General features: G+C 36.9%; 4 protein-coding genes across 7 annotated transcripts; 1 reads left to right on the top strand and 3 right to left on the bottom strand.

Moving 5' to 3' along the window:
* The first annotated feature begins 500 nt into the window (after positions 1 to 500).
* Positions 501 to 4,708, top strand: mxa (myxovirus (influenza) resistance A). The gene is made up of 12 exons (XM_043241868.1): positions 501 to 899; positions 1,222 to 1,359; positions 1,426 to 1,580; positions 1,670 to 1,808; positions 2,031 to 2,229; positions 2,343 to 2,421; positions 2,510 to 2,632; positions 2,732 to 2,873; positions 3,097 to 3,255; positions 3,462 to 3,538; positions 3,899 to 4,156; positions 4,246 to 4,708. Exons 1-12 carry the CDS (start codon positions 701 to 703, stop codon positions 4,468 to 4,470), a joined length of 1,893 nt encoding a protein of 630 aa, XP_043097803.1. The 5' UTR covers positions 501 to 700; the 3' UTR covers positions 4,471 to 4,708.
* A 1,168-nt stretch (positions 4,709 to 5,876) lies between these two features.
* Positions 5,877 to 8,287, bottom strand: LOC122347193 (PEST proteolytic signal containing nuclear protein). Of its 4 annotated transcripts, none has more exons than XM_043242343.1 (6): positions 8,190 to 8,279; positions 7,409 to 7,435; positions 7,132 to 7,340; positions 6,949 to 7,023; positions 6,447 to 6,502; positions 5,877 to 6,341 (listed from the first exon to the last, which is right to left on the bottom strand). In XM_043242343.1, the coding sequence occupies exons 1-6, from the start codon at positions 8,233 to 8,235 to the stop codon at positions 6,233 to 6,235; spliced, it is 522 nt and encodes a 173-aa protein (XP_043098278.1). In that variant the 5' UTR covers positions 8,236 to 8,279; the 3' UTR covers positions 5,877 to 6,232. The 4 variants fall into 4 exon arrangements, with proteins under 4 accessions (XP_043098278.1, XP_043098286.1, XP_043098293.1 ...); XM_043242351.1 differs by having other exon boundaries at positions 7,132 to 7,337; positions 8,190 to 8,266; XM_043242358.1 differs by lacking the exon at positions 7,409 to 7,435 and having other exon boundaries at positions 8,190 to 8,287.
* Positions 8,288 to 9,200: 913 nt separating this feature from the next.
* mylz3 (myosin, light polypeptide 3, skeletal muscle) lies at positions 9,201 to 12,909 on the bottom strand. The gene is made up of 6 exons (XM_043246294.1): positions 12,783 to 12,909; positions 12,375 to 12,405; positions 10,854 to 10,997; positions 10,582 to 10,752; positions 9,868 to 9,945; positions 9,201 to 9,677 (listed from the first exon to the last, which is right to left on the bottom strand). The coding sequence occupies exons 1-6, from the start codon at positions 12,783 to 12,785 to the stop codon at positions 9,649 to 9,651; spliced, it is 456 nt and encodes a 151-aa protein (XP_043102229.1). The 5' UTR covers positions 12,786 to 12,909; the 3' UTR covers positions 9,201 to 9,648.
* A 3,651-nt stretch (positions 12,910 to 16,560) lies between these two features.
* lancl1 (LanC antibiotic synthetase component C-like 1 (bacterial)) lies at positions 16,561 to 22,974 on the bottom strand. The gene is made up of 11 exons (XM_043251527.1): positions 22,919 to 22,974; positions 22,164 to 22,265; positions 21,911 to 22,028; positions 21,430 to 21,637; positions 20,679 to 20,826; positions 19,623 to 19,769; positions 19,339 to 19,521; positions 18,170 to 18,346; positions 17,761 to 17,833; positions 17,371 to 17,449; positions 16,561 to 17,278 (listed from the first exon to the last, which is right to left on the bottom strand). The coding sequence occupies exons 2-10, from the start codon at positions 22,248 to 22,250 to the stop codon at positions 17,373 to 17,375; spliced, it is 1,218 nt and encodes a 405-aa protein (XP_043107462.1). The 5' UTR covers positions 22,251 to 22,265; positions 22,919 to 22,974; the 3' UTR covers positions 16,561 to 17,278; positions 17,371 to 17,372.
* Between the last annotated feature and the right edge of the window lie 556 nt (positions 22,975 to 23,530).

Below are 23,530 nucleotides of genomic sequence, written 5' to 3'. Positions count from 1 at the left end.
AAAAAAAACACCCTCAAACTCAAAACGCTTAATACAGTTACTTTTAAGTACCCACAATAGAAATTGCAAAACCATTAGCAAGAAACAACAGAACTGAGGGTAACTCCTCAAATCTTCAAGGGAAAAAATCAACACTGGTAGATCAAAGCAAAGGAGAAAAAAAGGAAAGGAAAGGAAAGGAAAGGAAAAGGGAACCCCCCGGAACTATTAATATATACCTAACCTATAACCACCTTCACTGTTCGTACACATCAACCCGCTTTACATGTTATTAGAGAGAAGAAAAAACATTAAATAAACTCACAAAACCTCAAAAACAACATGATCCTTATGAGTGGTTTTGTGGTCTAGCGTTACATATGATAGCTATGTGATCGTTTACAGTATATGAGGAAACAGCATAATGTAAACAAAACTTAAGTCTTTATTTCACCGCCCACTTTGTCAATACCGTACAATAAACCTCACAGCATGATTCTATGTCTTTCTATTCAGTGAACGATGATACAGTGAGAGAAACGAAACTTGCATTGTCTCGGAAATGAAACTTACCGGCGTAGTGGAGTAACGTTAACCACAGCCAGATTTGCCTCGAAAAAAAACATCACTCTGTGACGAACTCAAAACGAGTCCACTTCGCCGTTTTGGTTTGTTATCGTGATACTTAGAAACTATTTTGGCATTTTAAAGCCGTTTAAGGATGGAGAAGATGAGTTACACGTTCAGTCAGCAATATGAGGAAAAAATCCGTCCTTGCATCGACACCATCGACAATCTACGGTCTCTGGGAGTCGAAAAGGACCTGGCGCTGCCTGCCATCGCCGTCATTGGAGACCAAAGCTCGGGGAAGAGTTCAGTTCTCGAGGCGCTGTCTGGAGTGGCGTTACCCAGGGGTAGTGGTAAGGACAACACTTTATGAACTTTATATATTTAAAGAGTGTGTAAAAGAGTGAAGCTACTCCCTAGCACGTCTATACTGGGGTCTACCCTGCTGAAGGAAAAATATATATAAATAATAGGAACTATTACTAAATTTGTAATTTTTAATAGAAACTATAATGGTCCCTGTTGGTCTCTACTGGTAACTTTTCACTTTCTTTGGTGGTTTTTTAACTACTAAATCCTAGTGGAATATGTCCCAAAATAGTTAGATGGATTGTAATGGCATTTCAAAGAACAGCATGATGAAACAATGTCTTCATCCTTTCATGTTTTGTGTAGGAATTGTTACAAGATGTCCTCTTGAGCTCAAGATGATAAGAAGTAAAGATGAAGACAAATGGCATGGGAGAATCAGCTACCAGGACATACAGGAAGATATTCATGATCCAGCAGAAGTGGAGAAAAAGATCCGTGAAGGTACAGAATGCTTAAAAATGCATATAGTATATAGTACACTACTTAGGTTTTGTGTCTAACTTGCAGCTCAGGATGAGATGGCTGGAGTAGGTGTTGGTATTAGTGATGAACTCATCAGTCTGCAGATCACCTCTGCCAATGTCCCTGACCTCACTCTCATTGACCTCCCTGGTATCGCACGAGTGGCTGTCAAGGGGCAACCGGAGAATATTGGGGATCAGGTGAACTCCTTATATTTACTTTCTATGACATTTTGGGGTTTTTTGACATAGGGAATGGAATGTTCACCAGACAAATGTTTTTTTTCTAGATTAAGAGACTGATCAGGAAGTTCGTTACAAAGCAAGAAACGATTAACCTGGTCGTGGTGCCATGCAATGTTGACATCGCAACCACAGAAGCGTTAAAGATGGCTCAGGAGGAGGACACTGAAGGCGAAAGAACATTAGGTGTGCTTTACTGATTGCATTTCATGCAATTCTATTCACCTTATTTTAGAATGTGAAATATCGAGCAGCACAATGTACTGTTTGTTTATTGTACATGCACAGGTATCTATATGCAAATGATACCCTAAATACAAAAATAAGGTGCGTACATAAATCAGAGTAGGTAAACCTATAGGCTGCTATGCATATTCTGACTATATTGTCATCATATTCTATCTACAGGTATCTTAACAAAGCCGGATCTGGTGGACAAGGGCACCGAAGAGACAGTTGTAGACATTGTGCACAATGAGGTCATTCACCTTACTAAAGGTTACATGATTGTGAGGTGCAGAGGACAAAAAGAGATTTTAGATCAAGTCACTCTCAATGAGGCCACAGAAACAGAGAAGGCCTTCTTCAAAGATCATCCTCATTTTAGGTGCTTTTTGTAAATTACCTGCAGTATGCTCACATGCTGCACACATTATTAACTGTTATTTGGGATTTAGTTCATCTAAACGTTATGTATTTATGGCATTTTTTTCCTCTCAGCAAACTTTATGAAGAAGGTTTTGCCACTGTTCCCAAGTTGGCTGAGAAACTAACAATTGAGTTGGTTCATCACATTCAGGTGAATTCATGTTCTTTCTAACAAAAGTGAATTGCGGTCATTTTTGACTCATAGTAAGCATGGCTAATATTTATATTGTGTTATGTAGAAATCCCTGCCACGTTTAGAACAACAAATCGAGACAAAACTTGCTGAAACACAGAAGGAACTGGAGGCATACGGCAACGGACCCCCAACAGATCCTGGAGAAAGACTGAGTTTTCTCATTGATGTGAGTACAACCATGAAATCTACACAGTTACTATACACATAGTATTAATATTGAAGCAAAAAGTCAATAACATCTTTCATATCCCATCACTACATTTAGAAAGTTACAGCTTTCACTCATGATATGTTCAACCTGACCACTGGGGAGGAAGTTAAATGTGCTTCAGATCTACTAGTTTTTCCAGAACTTCGGGATGAATTTGCAAAATGGAACAACGTCTTGCATCGTTCTGGAGTTTCCTGTGAGTGAGGCATTTACTTGGTATCCCCTGACTGTACTGCTGCCTTTGGCCAGTGTGCTATGTTATGATTTAGTTAAAGGGTTTGACGGTTACCGAACAATGAATTTCCAACCTAAATCAACCTAAAGTTGCTTAATTTCACCAAAATACACTTTTACAAGCTGAACACAGCTGCATAGTTGAATGTAGTTTTCTGACAATATAAAAAAAAAACCCTTTGCAGTCAACATGAAGATTGAAAAAGAAGTGGATAACTATGAAGCCAAGTATCGAGGAAGAGAGCTTCCAGGATTCATCAATTACAAGACCTTTGAGGGGCTTGTCAAGGAACAGGTCAAGCTGTTGGAGGAACCTGCATTGAAGACACTGAAGATTGTCTCTGGTTTGTATAAAAAAAAACCTAGTAAGACAAACCATGAACTCAACATTTTGTTCTTAAGTAAGGCATGCAACCCACATTTTTCCTTTCATTAAAAGCATTGTGAATTGCTTCAGATACAGGGTAGCTGTTTCACTTTGTCGTGAAGCAAATTCACTGGATAATCAAGCTTGAGAATTGCTGTATTAACATTCTGCTTGCATCCACAGATGTGGTTAGAAAGAAGTTCATCCAGTTGGCCCAGTGCAGTTTCATTGGTTTCCCTAATCTTCTAAAAATAGCAAAGGTTGGTTGTTACGTGCAAAGTTTCTGGCAGCCACAGCTCATCAGTAGGTCCAGGTGGGGCATTAGAAAACAGAGCTCTTTATAAACTGAACTGGTAATAAATGAATGATGCAATGAATCCTACATAAGCATCATAAACCAGTGCTAGGACACTTTATTTATGCTCAGTAGCTGCTGCTGGTTCCAGGCAGTACACAAATTTCTGATAGTTTATCAGTCATTTCATGGGCTTTTATAAATACTCTAAATGCTAAAAGTCACATTACTTTTCAATGTTCAAAAATATAATTGAATTACAATATAAATGTACAAAATTTCTCACTAGACTTTACCATAACACATCTTTCATATACTTTCTTAGACTAAGATTGAAGCCATCAAGCAGGATAAAGAATCCCAAGCAGAATCTATGCTGAGAACCCAATTCAAGATGGAGCTCATTGTTTACAGTCAAGATGGCACATACAGCCAGAGTCTGCAACATGCAAAGGACAAGCAGGAAGAAAATGAAAAGTTAGCTTCAAAAACTAAAAAGAATAGTGTTGTGATTTTAGACGTTGGTACAGATAATCATGCCACTTTGCGTGAGATGAGGTTGCACCTTGAGTCCTATTACATGGTAAGTGTGCTAACTAAAGCTTTCAGATCCATCGGAGCTTACTCAAATATAAATGTATATCTGAGACGCTGTGTTATCTACCTCACCAGATTGCAAGCAAGCGTCTAGCTGACCAGATCCCGATGGTGATCCGCTATCTGCTGCTCCAGGAAGCAACTTTGGAGCTGCAGAGGAACATGTTGCAGTTACTGCATGATAAAGATGGCATAGACAACTTGCTTAAAGAGGACTTTGATATTGGCCTAAAGCGTGAGAGCTTACTGAGTCGCCAGAAACGTCTGATGAAGGCACGCAGCCTCTTGGTTACCTTTTAGAATTCACTTCAAATACTTAAGTAGTATGCTGAGAGCAGCGTTGGCAGCAAAGAATTTAAACATTCATTCTGGTTTATGTTTTTATTACAAAAAATGGCCATTGAGCACTTATTCTTTTACATCCTTTTTAACTTTTTACTATTTGTATACCATTTGTTACTATTTACTATTACTTAAAGCAATAATAATGTACTTTTTATTATTCGTGTCAATAAAGTTTGTACTGCTTTTGGGTCTAGTGCTGGTTCATGGAATTTCAAAAGAAGGAATATGGTATCTGCTTGCAAATATGGATGCGGGGAAAATTCTGTATAGAACATGTGTACTAGCGCCCCCTACCTTATAACAATGAAAACAAATTCTGGGAGCACAAGCAAAAGCTCAAATATGACTCAGGAGTACAAGAGACACAATAGGAGGTGCAGAGGACAAAAAGATTTTAGATCAAGTCACTCTCAAGGAAATACCACAAGTCATGTTTGTATGTCGCATTATATATTTTTACATTCAGAATGTAAAAATATATAAGAACACCACAACAAATCCCTTTACATTTTGCAGCGTTCAAAATGCAAAATCAATGGAAATGAAGTATAACACAAATACAATGGCATTCATTAGCAACATTTATTACAAATGCAAAGCCTAAACCAGTTTATTTAAAGTAAACTAAAACTACTGATGCTTTGACGGTGACGCTTACACAATCCCCACGCGCTTGCAAATGGATACCAGTTACTTACAATTTGAAAAAGTTGACAGCTATGAAATATTGAAGGTATTGAAAAGAGGGCTTCCAGGAATCATCAATTATAAGTCCTTCGAGGCACTTGTTAAAGATTAAGCTGTTGGAAGAACCTGCCTTAAAAGACACTGAAGACCGTCTCAGGTTCGTGTTGTTTTATATCATGTTATATCATATTACGCAATACATTTGTAGTTTTTCCACCTAATGGCAACTTGCTTGAGTTAAGGTTGCACTTTGAGTCATACTACAAAGTACATGTGCTAACTAAAGCTTTCTGTGATATCAGATAACGCTGATTTACATGTATATCTGAGATGCTGTCTTCTCTACCTCACCAGATTGCAAGCAAGCGTCTAGCTGCCCAGATCCCGATGGCCGAGATGTACTGAAAAAGCTACTTGTACCAGTTGAAGCAATACACTGTAGTATCCTTTCATAACACCAGTGATGTAGCAAAAAAAAAAAAATTAAACAGTATGACAGAAATAACTATCATGAGTGCAATTGTTGACCGAAGTTTCAAGAACAGTATAACGTTATTATAGCCTTTGCATTGATTAAAAAAATAATAATACTAGTAGTTTTCTTAGTTATGATTGATTGATCTTGTCATCTTTCTACCACATTGATTACAACAGTAAAAAAAAACTCTTCCAAGTGATACCACATCTCTCATTTATTAATGACTTTATAAACTACAATGTCTTGATGAAACAACCCTACACTACATTCCTTCTCTGGATAACATATAGGCAAATGATAACAGAAGTCGGTGTGGAAAACCCATATCGTACAGCTAGAGAGAGAATTCTGATTTTCTCGGTTGTAGTCTGCATCTTACACGTGAAGGCATTATTTAACCAAAAAAAAAAAAACACACACAAAAAAATCAAAGTAGCTACAATAAAAAGATGCTTCAGAGCATTAACATTCATTACATATATACATTTGTACAATGTTCATCAAACGAGAAATATTTCGGAGCCATAAAGCGAACTAGTAAGCAGCCAGACATTACTGATCTGTCTGTGCTTTAAGCTTCCTCTCCCAAAGTTTCTGATGGTCTGAGAATCCTTGCTTTCCTTTGTTAAAGGAATTGGGTCCGGCAGATGTGGGCGTTTCTCTGAAAATCAAAACAACACATCAAGAGGTAGTAAACAGTGCTGTACAGAACGTTAACATGCTATGAAATCTGAAATTGAAAGATTTAAAAATACAGAATTCCAACCTGCCAATATTCTTCATTCTCATCTTTGCCTCAGGTGGCATTTCTTCAGGCTCGCTCTGAAACAAAAATAAATAATGTTCGGAAATTGAACATATACTGACATTTTAAAAGCTTCCATTTAAATCAATTAGATTCTGTCACAGACTGAATTTTGGTTCCTTGCCGCTGTCGCCTCTAGATTGCTTGGTTGGGGACGCTTCATTTCTGGTGATTAGCGTCGATTTGATTACACACATCCTATTTAAACTAAGCTGACACTTCTCCTATTTTGACACTGTTGAGTGCTTTGAGACAATCTGTACTGTTAAAAGAGCTATGCGAGTTGATTGATTGATTTCCTGAGTCTTAAAATCAAATTTTTTAAATTTTAGTACCGTTTAGTATCAACGTATGTACTTTTGACAACATTTAGACTTATATAGTTCAACATATTTGTACAACATGGTAAATATCACAAGAACACCATTAATATTACATTTATAAAATAGAGAATTATACTCACATCATCGTCCTCATTAAAAACAGATGCAAGTCCAGCTTTCTTGGTAGGTGCGGCAGGTGTGGGCTCTTTAGGTTTCTAAGAGAAGCAGCAACAAAAGGCAATTTTTAAATGTTCAAAATTAACTCTCAAGCATTGTTTTTAGATATATATGCACACACATATAGGCTAGATATATATACATACATTTGCTCCCAGCTTGATAGAGATTGGTGTAGGTTTCTTCGCAATCATGCTAAACCCCAGTTTAGATATTTTAGATGGTGCTGGCTTGCTTTTAGACTCATCTTCTTGGTCGATCTCATCAGCAGAGCGCTTGCGCAGACTGTCCCCTGATGCCGTGCTGGAAGAGACAGTCTTAGTTTTCACTCTGCCTCCCTTCTCTTCCGGTCCTGCTGGAGGCGAAACAACTTACCAAGGTGAGCGACTGTTGGCTTGGAGACCAAAGGTGAGCTACAGTTACCTGAAAGACGAGGGATGCCAGGAGGACCTGCTCAGAGAGACGCTGTTGAGCTTAAAATCTAATTGATTAGTTTGATTAGCACTATCTGCCGTTAAATAGCCTAAACTGACACATCAATACAACTAACTGCTTTCAGCAACGTTGAAACAGAGATGTGCCATTGGCTATCATTACAAACATTTATATGGCAGTACCACGGTATCAGATGGAAATAGCATAGTACTTTACCGTGATGCTGAATTATGACCATAAAACCCATTTAATTTACATTGTACACCATGGTAGATTCACTATACCGTAGTACTTTAACAGTATTATTGTAAGAGAGTGTACAGATATTTCCAAGAAAACCATAATGATAGCATAAATCTGTAATTTGATGTATACCATGGTACTTAATTCACAGTATTTGCATAATACACTAAAAAACTTCCAAAAATGGCTAACTACTATCTATATTTTAACGCTATTTATATTTTAGTTTATAGATCAAAGCTCAACAAGTAAAACTTTGTTAAATGTATGACTCGCAACAATCTTATACATTTATTAAATCCAACATCAGCGTTAAATATTACGCATCCACACAGAAACACGGAATTGAAATAACAGCCCGTTGCCGGCTAACGTAGCTAGCTTGCTAAACTTAGCTAGAAAGTCCAAACTGATGGCTGTAACTTTACTCGTAAACCCACGCTCACAAATACAAGCATTACAGTTATTCTCGAAGACGTTTAAATATAAATTAACTGTAAAACAAAAACAGTTTTGTCAGTTTCACCTCCTTCTTTAGAAGGGCCTTCGTTGCAGCACTTCGCACTCGCCATCGTATAAATCTGTTTTCAGCGGGTACGGCTACCGGATAGGACAAAATACCTCTGCGGCAGCGCCAAAAAAAAAAAAAACCTCCTGTGTCTCCTGTTCCGCTTACGAACATCGGAGGAGAAACTACGCTATCTAGCGACCAAATATCTCAACAGCCCTGTAAACAACACTGAAAACAAAGCAAGAAATACGTAAACGTTTTTCATGTTTGTATTATTTTTTTATTATGAGCTTATTCATTTTATTGAGATTTATTAATAATAAATTATATTTTTATTTAAAAAAATTTATTTACTAAAATAATTTCTAAACGGAGCATAGGCTACAGTTTCAGTGAAAAGTGCTTGCACATAGTTGCAACAGAATTAAATTCATTTAAATAATCAGCACTACGAGATCGCATTAATTAGCATTAGTTAATGCACTAACCTAAATCAACTGAGCAATATTTTTTTTATTTTCTTGTTTGCTAGTGCATGCTTTAAAATATTCACTTTTGACTTTAATGGTGCATTATTAAATGCTAATAATTAACATAAAACAAAGAAAAATACAGGTTTTACAATGTAATTTGTTTTATTGCTTCCTGGCAATTAATGTTAGCCCACGGAAGCTTATTGTAAAGTGTGCAACCATTAAAGATGACAGAAAGTCGCCTGAGGTTTATATTAAGGCTTTTAAGTGGGGACCTTACTACACATGCAACAGATTCTTTATATTGATATCCAGCTGTATTCATTTATGAACATATTGATGTGTTGCTGTACGTTCCCTTATACAACTTACCAGCATATACAGCTCCATACATACTCCATCCAGCGTTGGTATCACGCATATAAACGCATCAGCGTTTTTATGTTTATTTTTGACCTGCAAATGTATTATTGGGACCTGCAAATGATGTTTCTCATGATTTTCTCACATCTAGCGTATTATCAGTTTTAGCATGCAAAAGAACAACCCCGTGTACTTTTGGAAAAAAGTTTATTGTGAAATGACTGTGTGAAAATCGGGATGGGGGAAATCGGCAGCCTGGCCACAGCAATGTCATGTGCCTTTAACACACAGCTAGAGGTGCTGTTGTAACCCTGGATGGGTGGAGTAAGAAGAAACCAACCCTCACTTCATGAGTGGCCTTTTCCTTCTTCCCCGGTCTCCATCCCGCTGTGGACGGGCGCCCCGGGCGGAACAAGAAGGCAAGGAGGGTCAACTGCATGAAAGGACAATGTAACTTCCAAAAAAAAAAAAAAAAATGGGCAAGAAAACAAATAAAGGGGAAAAAACTGAATGGTTTAGAAGTGACATCCCATAGTCCTTTTTATTGATTGGTCTTCAAAACAGAATGGATGTCCTGACACCATGGGGTCTGCAGATATAGTTCAGCCTTCTTCACCACTCTCTCAGCGGATGGACTCTTACACGGACATGATGTGCTTGACGAAAGCTGTAAGAGGAGAAGCAGACACGCGTAAGGAATGACCATCTCTACTGGCTCGCCATACAAGGGCTGAGGTGGCTGCTAAAAATAACGGAGGTGAGCTTATTATATCACTTTAATAAGTGCCGAAAAGTACGCTCACTGTTATGTAATGTGTCAGAAAAGAAGCTAGAAGGGTTCAATCGGAGGAACGTACCCTCATAGTGGACACTGCCGTTCTCATCCTCCTGTCCCTGCATGAGAGAGTCGATCTCGGGCTCGGTCATCTTCTCACCTGTGACGTGAAAGGTACTTGGTTAGGAATCGTTTATTTCCTATACTTTTTGCTTAATACGAAGCATAATCAAACAATCAATAATTATTTGTATATAAATCAATGAATAAATGAACAGATATATTAATAACAAATTATAAAGGATATTTTGGCCTATGTATCACGGTAGTACCATTTATTTATTTAAAGAATTAATTATTTTATTTAGCAAGGACACTTTCATAGATAGATAGATAAATAGATAGACAAATAAATATCGTTACAAAAGATTTCTCTTTTCAATAACTATTTGTTTGAACTTTTTAGTTAATCAATCCTGAAAAAATGCATTAGGGTTTCGACAAAAATATTAAGCAGCACTGTTTTCATCACTGATAATTATAAGAAATCAGCAGTTTCTGAAGAATAGTGTGATGCTGAAGACAATGCTAATATAAAATTTTAAAATATATAAAATCCAGAAAGTTATTTTCGACTGATTTAATGTTTTAGCATTTAAACTGTATTTTTGATTCACGAGTGACATTTTTAAAGATCATTATAACATCCATATAGTAATTTTTTTTTTTGCAAAGTGTATTATGCAACTTTTTTTCCCATGCATGGGAACTACACAATAATTTCATCTTCACTCACCCAGTGTTGAGAGCACAATGCGCAGCTCAGCGCCCATCACTGTGCCGTTGCCCTCTTTGTCGAAGACGCGCAGACCCTCAACGTAGTCATCAACGGTACCCTTCTGGATGGCGTCAACGGTCTTCAGCATGGGCAGGAAAGCTTCAAAGTCAAGTCTTTTGTTGGCCATATCTGTGTGCATACAGTTCCGCATACACATCACAAATCAGTGAGGGGCTGTAAAGCATTTATAATTATGCCCATTCCTATTTAATAAAAATGATATATCTTACCGTCAGCAGATGGGTCACCCAGGATTTTCTTCACATCCTTGTTGGTGGGGTTCTGTCCCAGGGCACGCATGATGTCAGCAACCTGGTTGAAGGCAACCTTGCTGTCACCAACTCTGTCGAAGAGACCAAAAGCCTCTTTGAAGTCTGTAACAGAAGGATAACAGAATGTTATCTGGAAGCAGATTTTAAGGGAGGATCATAATGTCATAATCTCAACTAATGTAGGCAAGCATAAAAAAGAAATTTATCTCACAACATAGCATCAGACAAAAATAAATTATATATTATATTTAAATTTTTTATTGTATTAAATACTTTTAAATTTTATTTTATTTTATTTTATTTTATTTTTTTATTTTATTTTATTTTATTTTATTTTATTTTATTTTAGGGGCATCATTGCTTTTTTCAAATTAGGTAAATCAAGGAATCTTGTTTTTTTACCAGTGCCTCTCCCACATCACTCCTTTGCCAACTGTACATGCAGCAGAGGAGGAAGGAAGCCAATTTAAAAAGAGCTTAGCAACTGCATTTCCGTGGGCTGTGAGGGAGACCAAGTTGAAAGCGATCCGCTAAAAGAAAAATAGCATCCTATGACTTCTGTGCTCCAGCAGCTGTGCACGAAGGTGGCACTTAATGCGTGACTTGACAGGCGATACCCTCAGCCTTTGCCATACATGGTTACAGTGCTTTACGACTGACACAAGTCAAATACAAGAATGCTGACAGCAATGTAACCTACACCTACAACCAACCGCATTCTTTCTGTACCTAAATAAGCAGCACCTTGCTGTGAACTGACCCTGAGGTTGGGTACTTATGAATTCTTTCTGTAGACAAATATAAAGATCATTAACATTTTAACTACTACATCAGAACACGGTACAGCAATTAATTCACTCGACACATGCACTGCATCAAAAAAACTGTACTCAATTCACCAGTCAACTAAAACAAATATGTACTAAAATACATCGTCTTTATGGTCTGCAGTCAAGGTCAGACATTAATCGGTTAACCAAAATATAAACAAAACAATATATATGAAATATAATAAATTATGTGATATTATTTGTCATTCATAAACAAACTAACATTATTAATAATACTTATTATTACAAATGATATATAAAAAATTATTCTCCAATACAAATATTTTTTAACCTATTTTTCATCCATTTATACAAATGTATTTATATATTATATATTATATATATAAGCCTCCAATGTTATTATTTTAGACATTTAGGATACATTTCAACTTCATTTTGAGTTATACTTTTTGTTTTATTAGGTCTGGTGCTATGTTGTGGGTTTTTTTTTTCTACATCAAGTTCAAATGACTTTTGATGCAACGGCCATACTTTTTTCGTACGTAAAAATTTAAGGAAGCAACCAAACTGAAGTTTACAGAGAAAGAATTGTCCTTCATCAGTATGCGTTATACACACGCAACATCCCCATTACATTGGTAACAATAAGTCATAAAATCATAATGAGCTTGGATGTGTGAAGACTCACCCTCAATCTGGTCAGCAGAGAATTCTCCAGCCTGCCAGAAAGACAAGAATGGATCAGTCCCACTGGCAAACCTGACAACATCTCACAACACACACTACAGTCTGAAATAAGGAATTATTTTAAAAGACAGTAGGTAACATAAGCCCTTTTCGGACACGAGCAAAGCAACAGATTGGAAAGAGCGCATATATCCAGCAGGAGAACAAACCAGCTGCATGATTTTCTCTTTAACACTGATATACAGACTGTGCTTCTTTATACGACACCGCTGTGTCTTGCCCCGCCAAAGTCAATTTGAAAATCGCAGATAGGTGTCCTACTTCATTTGAGGGGGGCTTATTGCCAGTTTCGAGCCAGACGGACAAGAACAAGGTACGATAAGATAGCAAGAGTAATCCAAGTACACACCATGATGGAGTTTTGGGTGCAGGAGCGGAGTGGCAGAAGTCAAGAAGCCGGAGTCCCAGGAGAGTGGTCCTGAGCCATGGAGCAGCTCCTTCTTATTTATGCTATGCTAATGATGTCACGGGGCGGACCTTACGACTCAGAGGAACTTCTTTAACTTTCTTAGGTCAAGCTGGAAGGAAGGCTGCTGCTTTCTCCAATGTGCATGTGCGGCGGTATTTTTAGACTGTGCTCCAGGCTGCTCGTAAGACCTCCCGGCTTCGGTCAGCACTTTAATTTGATGTATTGTGTCTTTATTTGCATCCTTTCTGAACGTTTTTTTTATTCTCAGTCAGGGATGATGGGCCGTAAATCCTGATGTCACCTGTTGTGCCGACACAACATCTCAGGAAGGCTTTTGATTACAGTGTCGATATTTATAACTTGCATATGGTGGACTCGGCCACTTATGGTTATATGGGAAGATGGAAAAAAACAGTCCTTAAAGCTTATTTTTCACGGCATGGAGGCGTTCACATTTTTTCCTCACAATATATGACACCGCCGAGGTTAAAAAGTAATGTTTTTGTTACGCTCAGGCCAGCGAGGCCTATGAACAATTTTCTAATCGAAAGAAAACAAGTCAACAAAAAGATTGAATCTAAGATTTTCAGTCGATCAAGATGGGGAAAATCCCCAAAAAGCAGTCTATTTTGATATTCACTATTTACTAGACATTCTACTAGCTGTATCGTAAATACATCTCAGCTAATTCTCATTCATTTGCAACTACATGTCTGCTAACTATCAGAGTAGAATAAGCTGACATATACTTGCAAAGTTTTTGATAGTATGTATGTTGCAAACCCATCAAAATAAAGTGTTAGAAGATATTAAACAGACAGTCTACTATTACTCTAATGACTGCTACTTTACATGTAGTAGCAAAGTTACTTAGTGTTAGTAGGGTGTCTAAAGTGGACTGTCGAAATAAAGTGTTATCCAAAAATCTCTTTTAAGGAAAGTTGATATACACTGTGTGGCCAAATTCGTAATTTGAGGCTATGATATTAACTATTTTCATCAAAAAGAAAATACTCTCTTGGTCAAAATGACCTGAACACAACATGAGGGTAAAATGCCACATTACAAATGTGAGATCTGCCACTCACTATGAAAATGCCAGAATTAACCCGTGTAGAATTAACCCCCATTAGAGTTACATTGTCAACGCTTTCCAGCCGGGATTATAGCACCGACACTGCATGCATTACAGTCTCGTAACATGCTCTTTAACATTTCCGCTAATCTTCATCTCATTCTACTTTCGCATTTGATATGCCGTATTTACGCTGTAATGTTTTCTCAGAAGACACATAACACCCTACAGAACGATCGCATGGCTTGAGAAGACCATTGGCATTGTGCATCATTTGGGCTGTACATAGACTGCATTTTGCACGAACAGCTAAATAAATAAATCATTAGCCAGAAACAAGTTTATGCAACGCAAGGCACTGATGAGGCAATTGATGAGGCTGCTTTGGTTTTTCTCAAAAATACATCAGCAGCGTTTGCCCCAAGGCACTATTTTTTGGAAACACAAAAAAATGTAATAAATTAATTAATAAATGTTTTGAAAAATAACAAGCTAACAATAGAGTTTTAGAGTTTTTCAATATTAAAAAAAAATAAATTGTTAATGGTTTTGCAATTTAAGAGCTTTGAGGAGTAAATTAAAATATTCACAGAACATGCAAAATGGTCAAAATCTTTTTTAAAAGATTATTTATTTATTTGTTTTGAAAAAGCCCCCCATACGCTCTATCAAATCAAATTATAAAAATTATTAAGTAATATTTAAAAATATAATTATTTTTAAAAATCTTCTATTAGTATTTCAAATTATTCCACTCTTTATTATTCCACTCTTCAGTGTCACATGATCCTTTGGAAATTATTCCAATAAATATGCTTTCCTCAAAAAACATTTCTTATTATCAATATTTAAAAGTTATGTTGCTTAATATTTTTATGAAACTGTATTTTTTCCCTTCAGAATTTTTTGACAAATTAATCAGCATTGATTTGAAATATAAACATTTGTACCATAAAATCGTTACAGTCACTTTTGATCAGTTTACTGTGTTTTTCCTGAATAAAAGTGTTTATTAAAACAAACACATCCTAATGACATCACAATGCTGAACTACAATCATTTTTTCAATGTGGTCCGTATCGTAATATAGAAGTTTTTCTGTATTTTCATGCCCTTCGGTTAATTAGACATTCCAGTCCTGCCCTGAGACTCTTCCCTCTGAATGCTGCAGAAGTCATGGAGCTGAAGACCTCGCCCCTGGGCAGATGAGCTCTATATTTAGCCGTTCTTTTAGGAGGTGTAGAGTTTCTCTAAAGCTTCTCTGAGAGGGTCGGTAGCACCTCAAGGGTGGTTGACACGTATTAGCCCTTTACACCCCCACGTCCAACCGAGCGAGCAAACTCCAGATCGTAAAGAGCCGGCTGCTCAGGTTACAGCGCTCTCTTCTGACGCGGGATCAGTTCCTCAGATCTCCGGGACTGCAGATGCGATTACGCCCCGCACACAGAGAGGCTGACCTCAGATCAGCTAGGAGCAACACCGAGGAGACCAGCGTTTAAAAAAAGCAGTCGTATGGGCCAAGCATTGTCCATCAGCCCCTGAGAAAGTATGAGCCTTATTTGGATTCGCAAGAGGGTTTCAAACGAGAGTAAATGACTTTTTAAACTCACTCATTTATACAGTGGGCTCAAAACACAGAGCACTGGTGAAAATGCTAATTAGTATTTTTGAATTCAATGCAATTTTATTTTACATTTTTAACTATTTTAGTAAAGACGCAATTGAAAAATGAACATTAAAATGAAAATATGTCCTTTTTGATTTATTGAGCTCAAGTTGCATGATTGGACACGAAGGTCCAACAAGCAAGGAAATGCAAACATGAAACAAAAAGGTTTACGATTTCTTGAAAATTGGCAAATACAAATAAAGCAATTCTGCATTGCTATGGCGGAATGCCTCATTTGCAAGCAGTGTTTTTATTTACTCTTTGGCTTTTTTATATTTGCGACGTCAGTGACAGAATCGATAAAATGTAAAAACGGGCTTAGAAATGCTTTCTTTGATTGTGTTGAAGGCATACTCTTCTGTTCAATGGTTTTGGCTCAGTAACTTTTCAATATGCTCACCGAGGTTGCAATTATTTGATCAAACATACAATAAGACATTGTTTATTGTGAAATAAATGATTTAAAATAACAGTTTTCTAATTTAAATTGGTATTCATTCCTCTTATAGCAAAGGTCCATTTTCAGCAGCCATTACTCAGTTCAGCATCAAAGGATCCTTCAGAAATCAGAAGACATCCGTGTGCAGCTTATTATTTTTGAAAAACATAAAAAGTGTTTGATTTGAGTTTTTTTCCTGTAAAAAACTATATATGGTCACTTTTGATTAATTTCACTTTTTTTCTATTAAAAAACTTGCAAATCTGAAAACTGCATCTGAAATCTGAAAAACTGAAAATTGGCAAACCTACGAAAGCTTCAAATGTACATAAATAATACACAAAGACCTCTGTTTTGACACCTGAATTGTGTTAGGCTCGCGTGTAACTACAGAAAGTGTAGCTAAACTAAAAGATCTTCACAGAGACATGTACTAACAGAATTTTTAGCTCCATCTAGTGGAAGAAAGGTTTGTCAGAAAACACAGTAAAAGTGATAAGACGCGGTAAACAAACCAACTATCAGACATAACATCTGCTTTCCTTATTTTTTTTTATTGCTGGGCAGATGAAAATGTACAAATACTGATGAAAAAAGGCAAATGAAAATGCTAAAAAACAAATTATTCCACAACCGAATAAAACCTAAAATTGTGTTGGCAGCACATCCTCTGATATAACAACTAGCATTATCAAGAGAGAGAAAAAAAAGGAATAATACATTACTAATACAGAAAGCAAAGCATTAATCTTACAGAAAGCATATCATCACTGTATTTTAGTGTCACCTTAAAGATGCTGTTTGATTAATTACCAACCACTAAGACGTCATACTTTACCTTGCTGTCATATCGGAATTTATCCTCACAAACACATCAAAACAGTTCATTTTCAATGAGTCGTATTAATTAAAGTAATACTAACGGACATGTAACATCAAAAATTCACAAAAATCAGTGCGATCTGTTAAGCATATCGAGCTATTTAAAGCAGCTTTCCTTAACAGTTCCAAAGTAACCCTAATCTATACAGCCTAGATTCCCATCCACCTTCCGTTAAGGGCAAAAATAACACCTCCAGGGTACTGTTCTCCACATGTACAGCAACTCTCATAAGACTTAGCGTGAATTGTGACAGATCAGCGGCATACAGACGCACATGCAGAGTGAGACAGTACTATTCCACCATTAGAGCGCGAGTTCTTCTGGCTCGGGGGGAAGCTTAAGCGAAAAAAACTCAGTCGTCTGGAACAGTCTGGAACGAGGGATTTCGACGTTAACAAGAGTTTTTATTTGCATAACAATGTCTAGACGGTTAAAGACATTCAAAAGCAGACGTATATTTACCTTTACACCTCAAAAGCCGGGAACTTGGCTCTAGTCGGCTGCAGCAAGTCGGTCAGGAAATAAATTGTGCCTGCCATCCCTTCATGAGAAAATATGATAGACATGGAGGTGTTTCAATACTATTCAAGAGCCAAAACTGTTATCTATCTATAGAGATAGACAGATAGACAAATAAGAAGAATTGTGAATGATGCTGAAAAATCATGTGACACTAAAGAGTGGAGTAAATGTTTTTCATCACAGGAATAAATGCCATTTAAACATATATTCAAATAGAAAATACTGTACTGTTTGTCAAAAAAATGCAGCCTTGTTGATCTTATGAGAATTCTAGCATGAACATAAAAACAAATTGGTAGAGTAGATAGGCTTGTGTATTGTTTAATCTACCTTCAAACAGTGAGAACGGTGTATCTGGAGTCCGGCAGCCATGTTTTCCATAATTCATGCACCAGTCTGCAAACTGCGAATGAGAAGACATCAAATCCCATCATGCCTCTGTACACACAACAGGCGATGACAGGTCCCTCCTGACGGCACGATGATTTATAACGGCCTTCACGCGTTGCACAGAATATGCATAAATTAACCCAGAGACAAAGTCACTGAAGTAGTTTGAAAAATATCACTTTGCTTTACTCTTTAAAGGAGTTTTTAAGATTTTAATCATTGCAGCTTCCCTTGGAGTCCACTTGTAATGTTAGTCAAGTTCTCCTGGATCAAGAATATAATGTAGTTTTAATTGCTACTGTAGCTTTAAAAGTGAATAATGTCTCGTGTTGAGAGGGGTTAGACTCACCATGCAGGCTCTGTAGAGGTGTTTGGGATCCTGGGTGATCTTGTAAAGGGCCAGGAAGCCATATGCGTTTCCAGCCGCACCATGACAGAGGCCGTAACCCTTCTTCAGCAAACCTCTGTGCCAGATCACCTCCCCACAGTGCAGCGCGTCCTCCAGATACTGCCTCACGCCAAACACCTGGAGAGGAAGTGTTATATTTTCCTGAGGCTTCTGCTTGTCTGCTCGTGTGTAATGTTGTTTACTCGCACATGATGGCACTGTAATACCAAGAGCTAAAAACTACAAAGACGCTTCTGCTGGTCTGCAATAAATAAATAAATGGCCACACTTCATAAATGTAATTACAGAAATTAATCACAGATGTAATTTCATAGGTATTTTTTTAAAATATAAGTACAATGTAAAATCATGCATGTACACAATAGGCGCATTGCACCAAATTATTAATTTTAATTTAAATACATAGTAGTAAAGGCCACCAATAAAAGTCGTTAAGGCCACCAATATAAATAATAATAATAATAATAATAATAATAATAATAATAACTAATTTTATGAATATTTGCCATTAATAATAACAAGAGTAAGTTTTGATTCAGAAAAGGGATATTATAGATAACTAAACCTAAATCCATAAAACACACATTTGTTACCTATATATAAACCAGTATATGGGTTATACATAAACATAAATGCATTTATTATTTTGGCTCATTCCCATGTTTAAATACTAAAGTAAAACTGAAAAATAAATAAATAAATAAAATATACACATTTGCAAAAAAAAACAAAAACAAGAACAAACAATACAATTACTAAAAAAATACTTCCAAAAAAAATAAAAAAACTACAATACCATCTCAATTATATTAAAACAACCCTGAATCAGATACTGAATAGTGAGTGGCTTAAGGGCTAAATTCTGCTGTCTTCACAGGAATAAATTACATTTTAATATATATACAATAAACGGTTATATACCGTAATAACAGTAATTCACAGCAATACTATTTTTACTTACATTTTTATCAAACAAATGTATTCTTGGTGTTTTTTTCTTTTTACGAAACTAAAAATCACACTGATTGCGTACAACAAAATCAATCGATCTCTCGATGATATATACAGACAATTTGAAATCTATCACAAACTGATGCGCAGACTTGTACCTTAAAGGCCTGTATCAACATGTAGATCACTCCAGGAGAGCCGTGACACCAGTGCACCAGAAGATCCCGAGAATCTCCGACACAAGGTGGGTAATTGCCTGATGGAAACTTCAGGTGACACACGTAGTTCACGCTGGGTTTGACTAGATGGTAAACTCTGTCCTCTCCGACCACAAAGCCAGGCTATGGGGGGAACATACTTTGTTTAAATGACTTCAACCAAAGCGGTAAAGTTATTTTTGTGCTTCCTTAACCAATAAGGTATCGTGAGTGATTGAGTTGACCTGCATCAAGTAGTAGTAGATCCCTGACAGGCCATGGGCGGCACCCATATACTCCTCCTGATACCACTCATACATGAGAGGGCTCTGCTCCTGGATCTTGTTCCTGATAGACAGATTCTGTCCTGAAGCCAACACTGCATCACAGATCTGAAATAAAAGCACAGTCAGGTCAAAATCGTGCTTTCGGAAAAAGCATTAATCATGTGTTTTTCTAAATATGTATTGAATTCTATATATACATTTATACATATAGACTAATTTATACGTTGAGACGAGGTGACTGGCAAATATTTAGAAATGGCCAGATATTTACAGGTTAGGTGTCAGTTGCAAAATATAGTAAGAACAGTAATATTATGAAATAATTTGCAGTCTTCTATCTTAAAAATAACTTATTTTTGTGATGTAAGGCTGAATTTTTAGCATCATTACTCCAGTCGTCAGTTTTAATTTGATGATTTTGAAACTTTTAAAATGAAGTTTAAAACTTTAATTTCAAATAAAGAAACATATCAAGCTAATATATAATCCATTTAATATACTAAATATAAATCCCACTTTTGTTCCGTTTTAATCAATTTTAAATTTGATCAATTTTACTCTTTGCAGAACAGAAGCACAAAAATATATAAAAAATTACTGACAACAAGCTTTGAATAGTGTGGATATTACATTTTGACATTTTCATTACATTACAAGTCACTGAAAAGAAACAAACAAACATCTTTTTAGAGCTAGAAATAATTTAAAGCTTGGTTTCATCCATTGGGATTGGATTAGGAAAGTTATACTACAATATTATCTTTTGTTTTTGTATATAAACAACAGATATTTTGGATATATTATGTTCTTGGTTACATCAGCAGGTGACCGAAGCAATTTTTCGGAGACTGAGAAATATATTACATTTTAATGAAAAACAGTATTTTTTTCAATATGAGCTGGGACATTTAGAAAGCGTAGATTTTGGTCATGTTAATTGCAACATACGGCCTTTCTCACAAATCAGGTCACGTGTGTTCGGTAAGGCCTAAGGCCAAAGGAATTGTGACTGACCTGCTGAATGTACTGAATGGGGATCTTCTCCTGTTGAAATTGCTGGTTAATGAAGATGAGGGAGTAAAGGTAACCCACTCTGCCATAGAGCAGCTCATCAGGAAGCCTGCCTTTCCCCTGCACTACTGACTGGTGCAAATGCAACAGCCTGGAAACATCGGAGCAAATAGATCACAATAAGACCCCATGGGAATGAAACCCTCTCCAGGCTGAGAAAGAGAAACAGGAAACAGAAAGAGCTGAGCTGCCCTACAGACCGAGAAATCTTTCACTTTTCACCCTCGTTCTGGAATCTTAGTATGAGATTTCTAATGAACACCAGCTCTTGGGGAGAATTTCAACACAATTTCATTAAAGTGGTAATAAGTCCTAAACAATGTGAATGTAAAGAAAATGTGATTCAATGCGCACAGCCTTTAACAAACTATTTTGATAGGCGTTGCTTCCATATTTTCATTTTCGGACTAAATTAAATGGTATTTAACTATAGCACTTGATTTGAATAATCTGAATTCCCAGTGTTGATCAAGTTTACATGGGTCAGTAACAAACTGGATGCAATTAATCATTTCACAGCACTAATTAAAACTACTCCTTTCTTTAATATATCTTTCATCAGAGACAATAAATGTTTTATTTGATTTAGATATATAGCTTCCTATAATATATCATTTATTCTTTTTGGAGGAGTGAGGTCACTGACTCAACATACAAAAAGACGGAGGTGGAGCAGGGTCAAACAGCATCAGACCTGTTCACACACTCCTCAGCCTCATGAGGTTTCTGGAGTCGATGATAGACCACCGCAGCAACAGCCAGCGGCCCTGCATCCCCACACAGGAAGGTCACCCAGCGCTGGGTTAGACTCCTCAGACTGCGGCTGACATAGTCCAGAGCCTTCTGGAGGAAAGAGGGCTCTCCAAAGGTGCTGTGGAGGTGCAGGTAGAGCAGGGCAATGCCTGCAGTTGGGGGGAGGAGGGACTTAGCAATGTGGGCCAAGTAGCTTAATGACATACAACCATGAACATGAGTTGTATAAATGTAACGATAATACAAAGTATACATTTTTTTTTATCAATCTTTCCTTGGAATATCTACTTTTTTGTTTTGCTTACAGGTTCGGAAAGACGTACGGATAAGTAAATAATTACTATTTTTTCCTTTCTGGGCGTACCATCCCATCAGTTTCACTTTCAGCGCTATCAGTTTCATCACGTAAAACGTATTCTCACCTGCCCAGCCAGTGTAACCAGTGCAGTCCCTGGGATCAGCGTTCTTCAGTCCATTCTCCATGACCGCCAGAAGCTCACTGATCTTGCTGCTTATACAACTGGCAAAATGCTGGGTCAACTGCACAGAGCAAAACGCAAAAAAAAATCACAAATGAGATATGGCGATGTATTAATGTAACGTATATATTTAATATATTTATATACTACTAGCGCAGCATTGGTAAACTAAGGGATTCATTTTGGAATCACTCACATTTCCCTGCATGTCAAACAGATCTTGTGCACATCCAGGCCCGGTGTAATCTGGATAGGGGTTCTTTAAAGCTCGTTGTTCAGACATTTTTTCAGGAGTGACCTAAAAAGAAGTGCATAACACAAGAGGAGATCACAATACATTATTTAGACCACAATAGGCGCATTGCAGGCGCGTTCTAACACTGCAGGATATCAGATGCATATTTGAATTTTGAATTCGAACATTCGATCGATTCGAACGTTCGAATCGTTTGGGGAACCATTCAAACGCGTGAATCGCGCGTTTCGGCACAGTAAGCACTTTGGGGTCGACACTCGAGAGCACGATGAATCTGCACGTCAACGGTGCCTTTGCTGAACCGAACGTTTGTGTCACGTTAGAGACGCGCTGGGACGTTCTTCACGGGCTCGAAAGCCCATTGTGTTTTGATACACGGTTGGGCCTTTTGCATGAACGCACGCAGACCCGTCACGCGCCCTTAAAATGGTAACTGCTATTAATCGTTGCTTAAGCGGCTTTGTCAAAACCTGCAAATAATTTACTTGGGGACAAATTATGATTTGGGATATTAAAGTAGGGTCGATGAACACACGCCCCCTTCTGCACTGTCACGCGATAGCGTGCTACTTGTGCCAAAAAGCGCACAGTACAAATATACAGGTCATAAATCTGCAGTACGTGTTCCTAATCGAATGCATTCTTGCTAAATAACTTCATAAACGACGTTTATTTTTTTGTAACAGTGAACATACCGCTGTTAGCGCTGCACTGTTGAGTTCTTCTTCCCAGGACGGCAGGTTTGTGAATAACTCACTGCGGCCATCTAGTGTTGAGGAGGCGTACTACTTCACTGTACTGTTCAGCTCAGAAGAGGCCAGAATGACATGAGAAGTTAAGATGGAAGAATACTTTTTTTACGAGGTGAATTCCAGGTTGAATAAAATACTACTACTACTACTACTACTAATAATAATATTGGTTGTTATTCTAACTTTTTACTGAGATATTTAATTAGAATTTTAGAAGAACAAAATAATCAATGTCACGAATCCAGAATGCAGCATAAGATAATGTGAATTTGCTGCTACATTTTGGAAATTGAATGTATAATTTTAATTAATGTAAAACAATATAGAGGGATAAAAATAAACAATACTCACTACAATATCATTTTTTATTGCAATAATTTACAGGACAGTTATTTAAATAGATTAAAAAAAAAAAAAAAAAAAAAAATATATATATATATATATATATATATATATATATATATATATATATATATGCTATATATTCAGATAAAATGCTATTTTAAGAGCATATACCTATACAATAAAAGAAAAATAACAACTATAAGTCAGCTA

Source organism: Puntigrus tetrazona, chromosome 1 (assembly GCF_018831695.1).
Source record: "Puntigrus tetrazona isolate hp1 chromosome 1, ASM1883169v1, whole genome shotgun sequence".
In the NCBI taxonomy this organism is placed as follows: Eukaryota; Metazoa; Chordata; class Actinopteri; order Cypriniformes; family Cyprinidae; genus Puntigrus; species Puntigrus tetrazona.
Note: the sequence above shows the minus strand (reverse complement) of the source record. Positions and strands in the feature narration are given on the sequence as shown.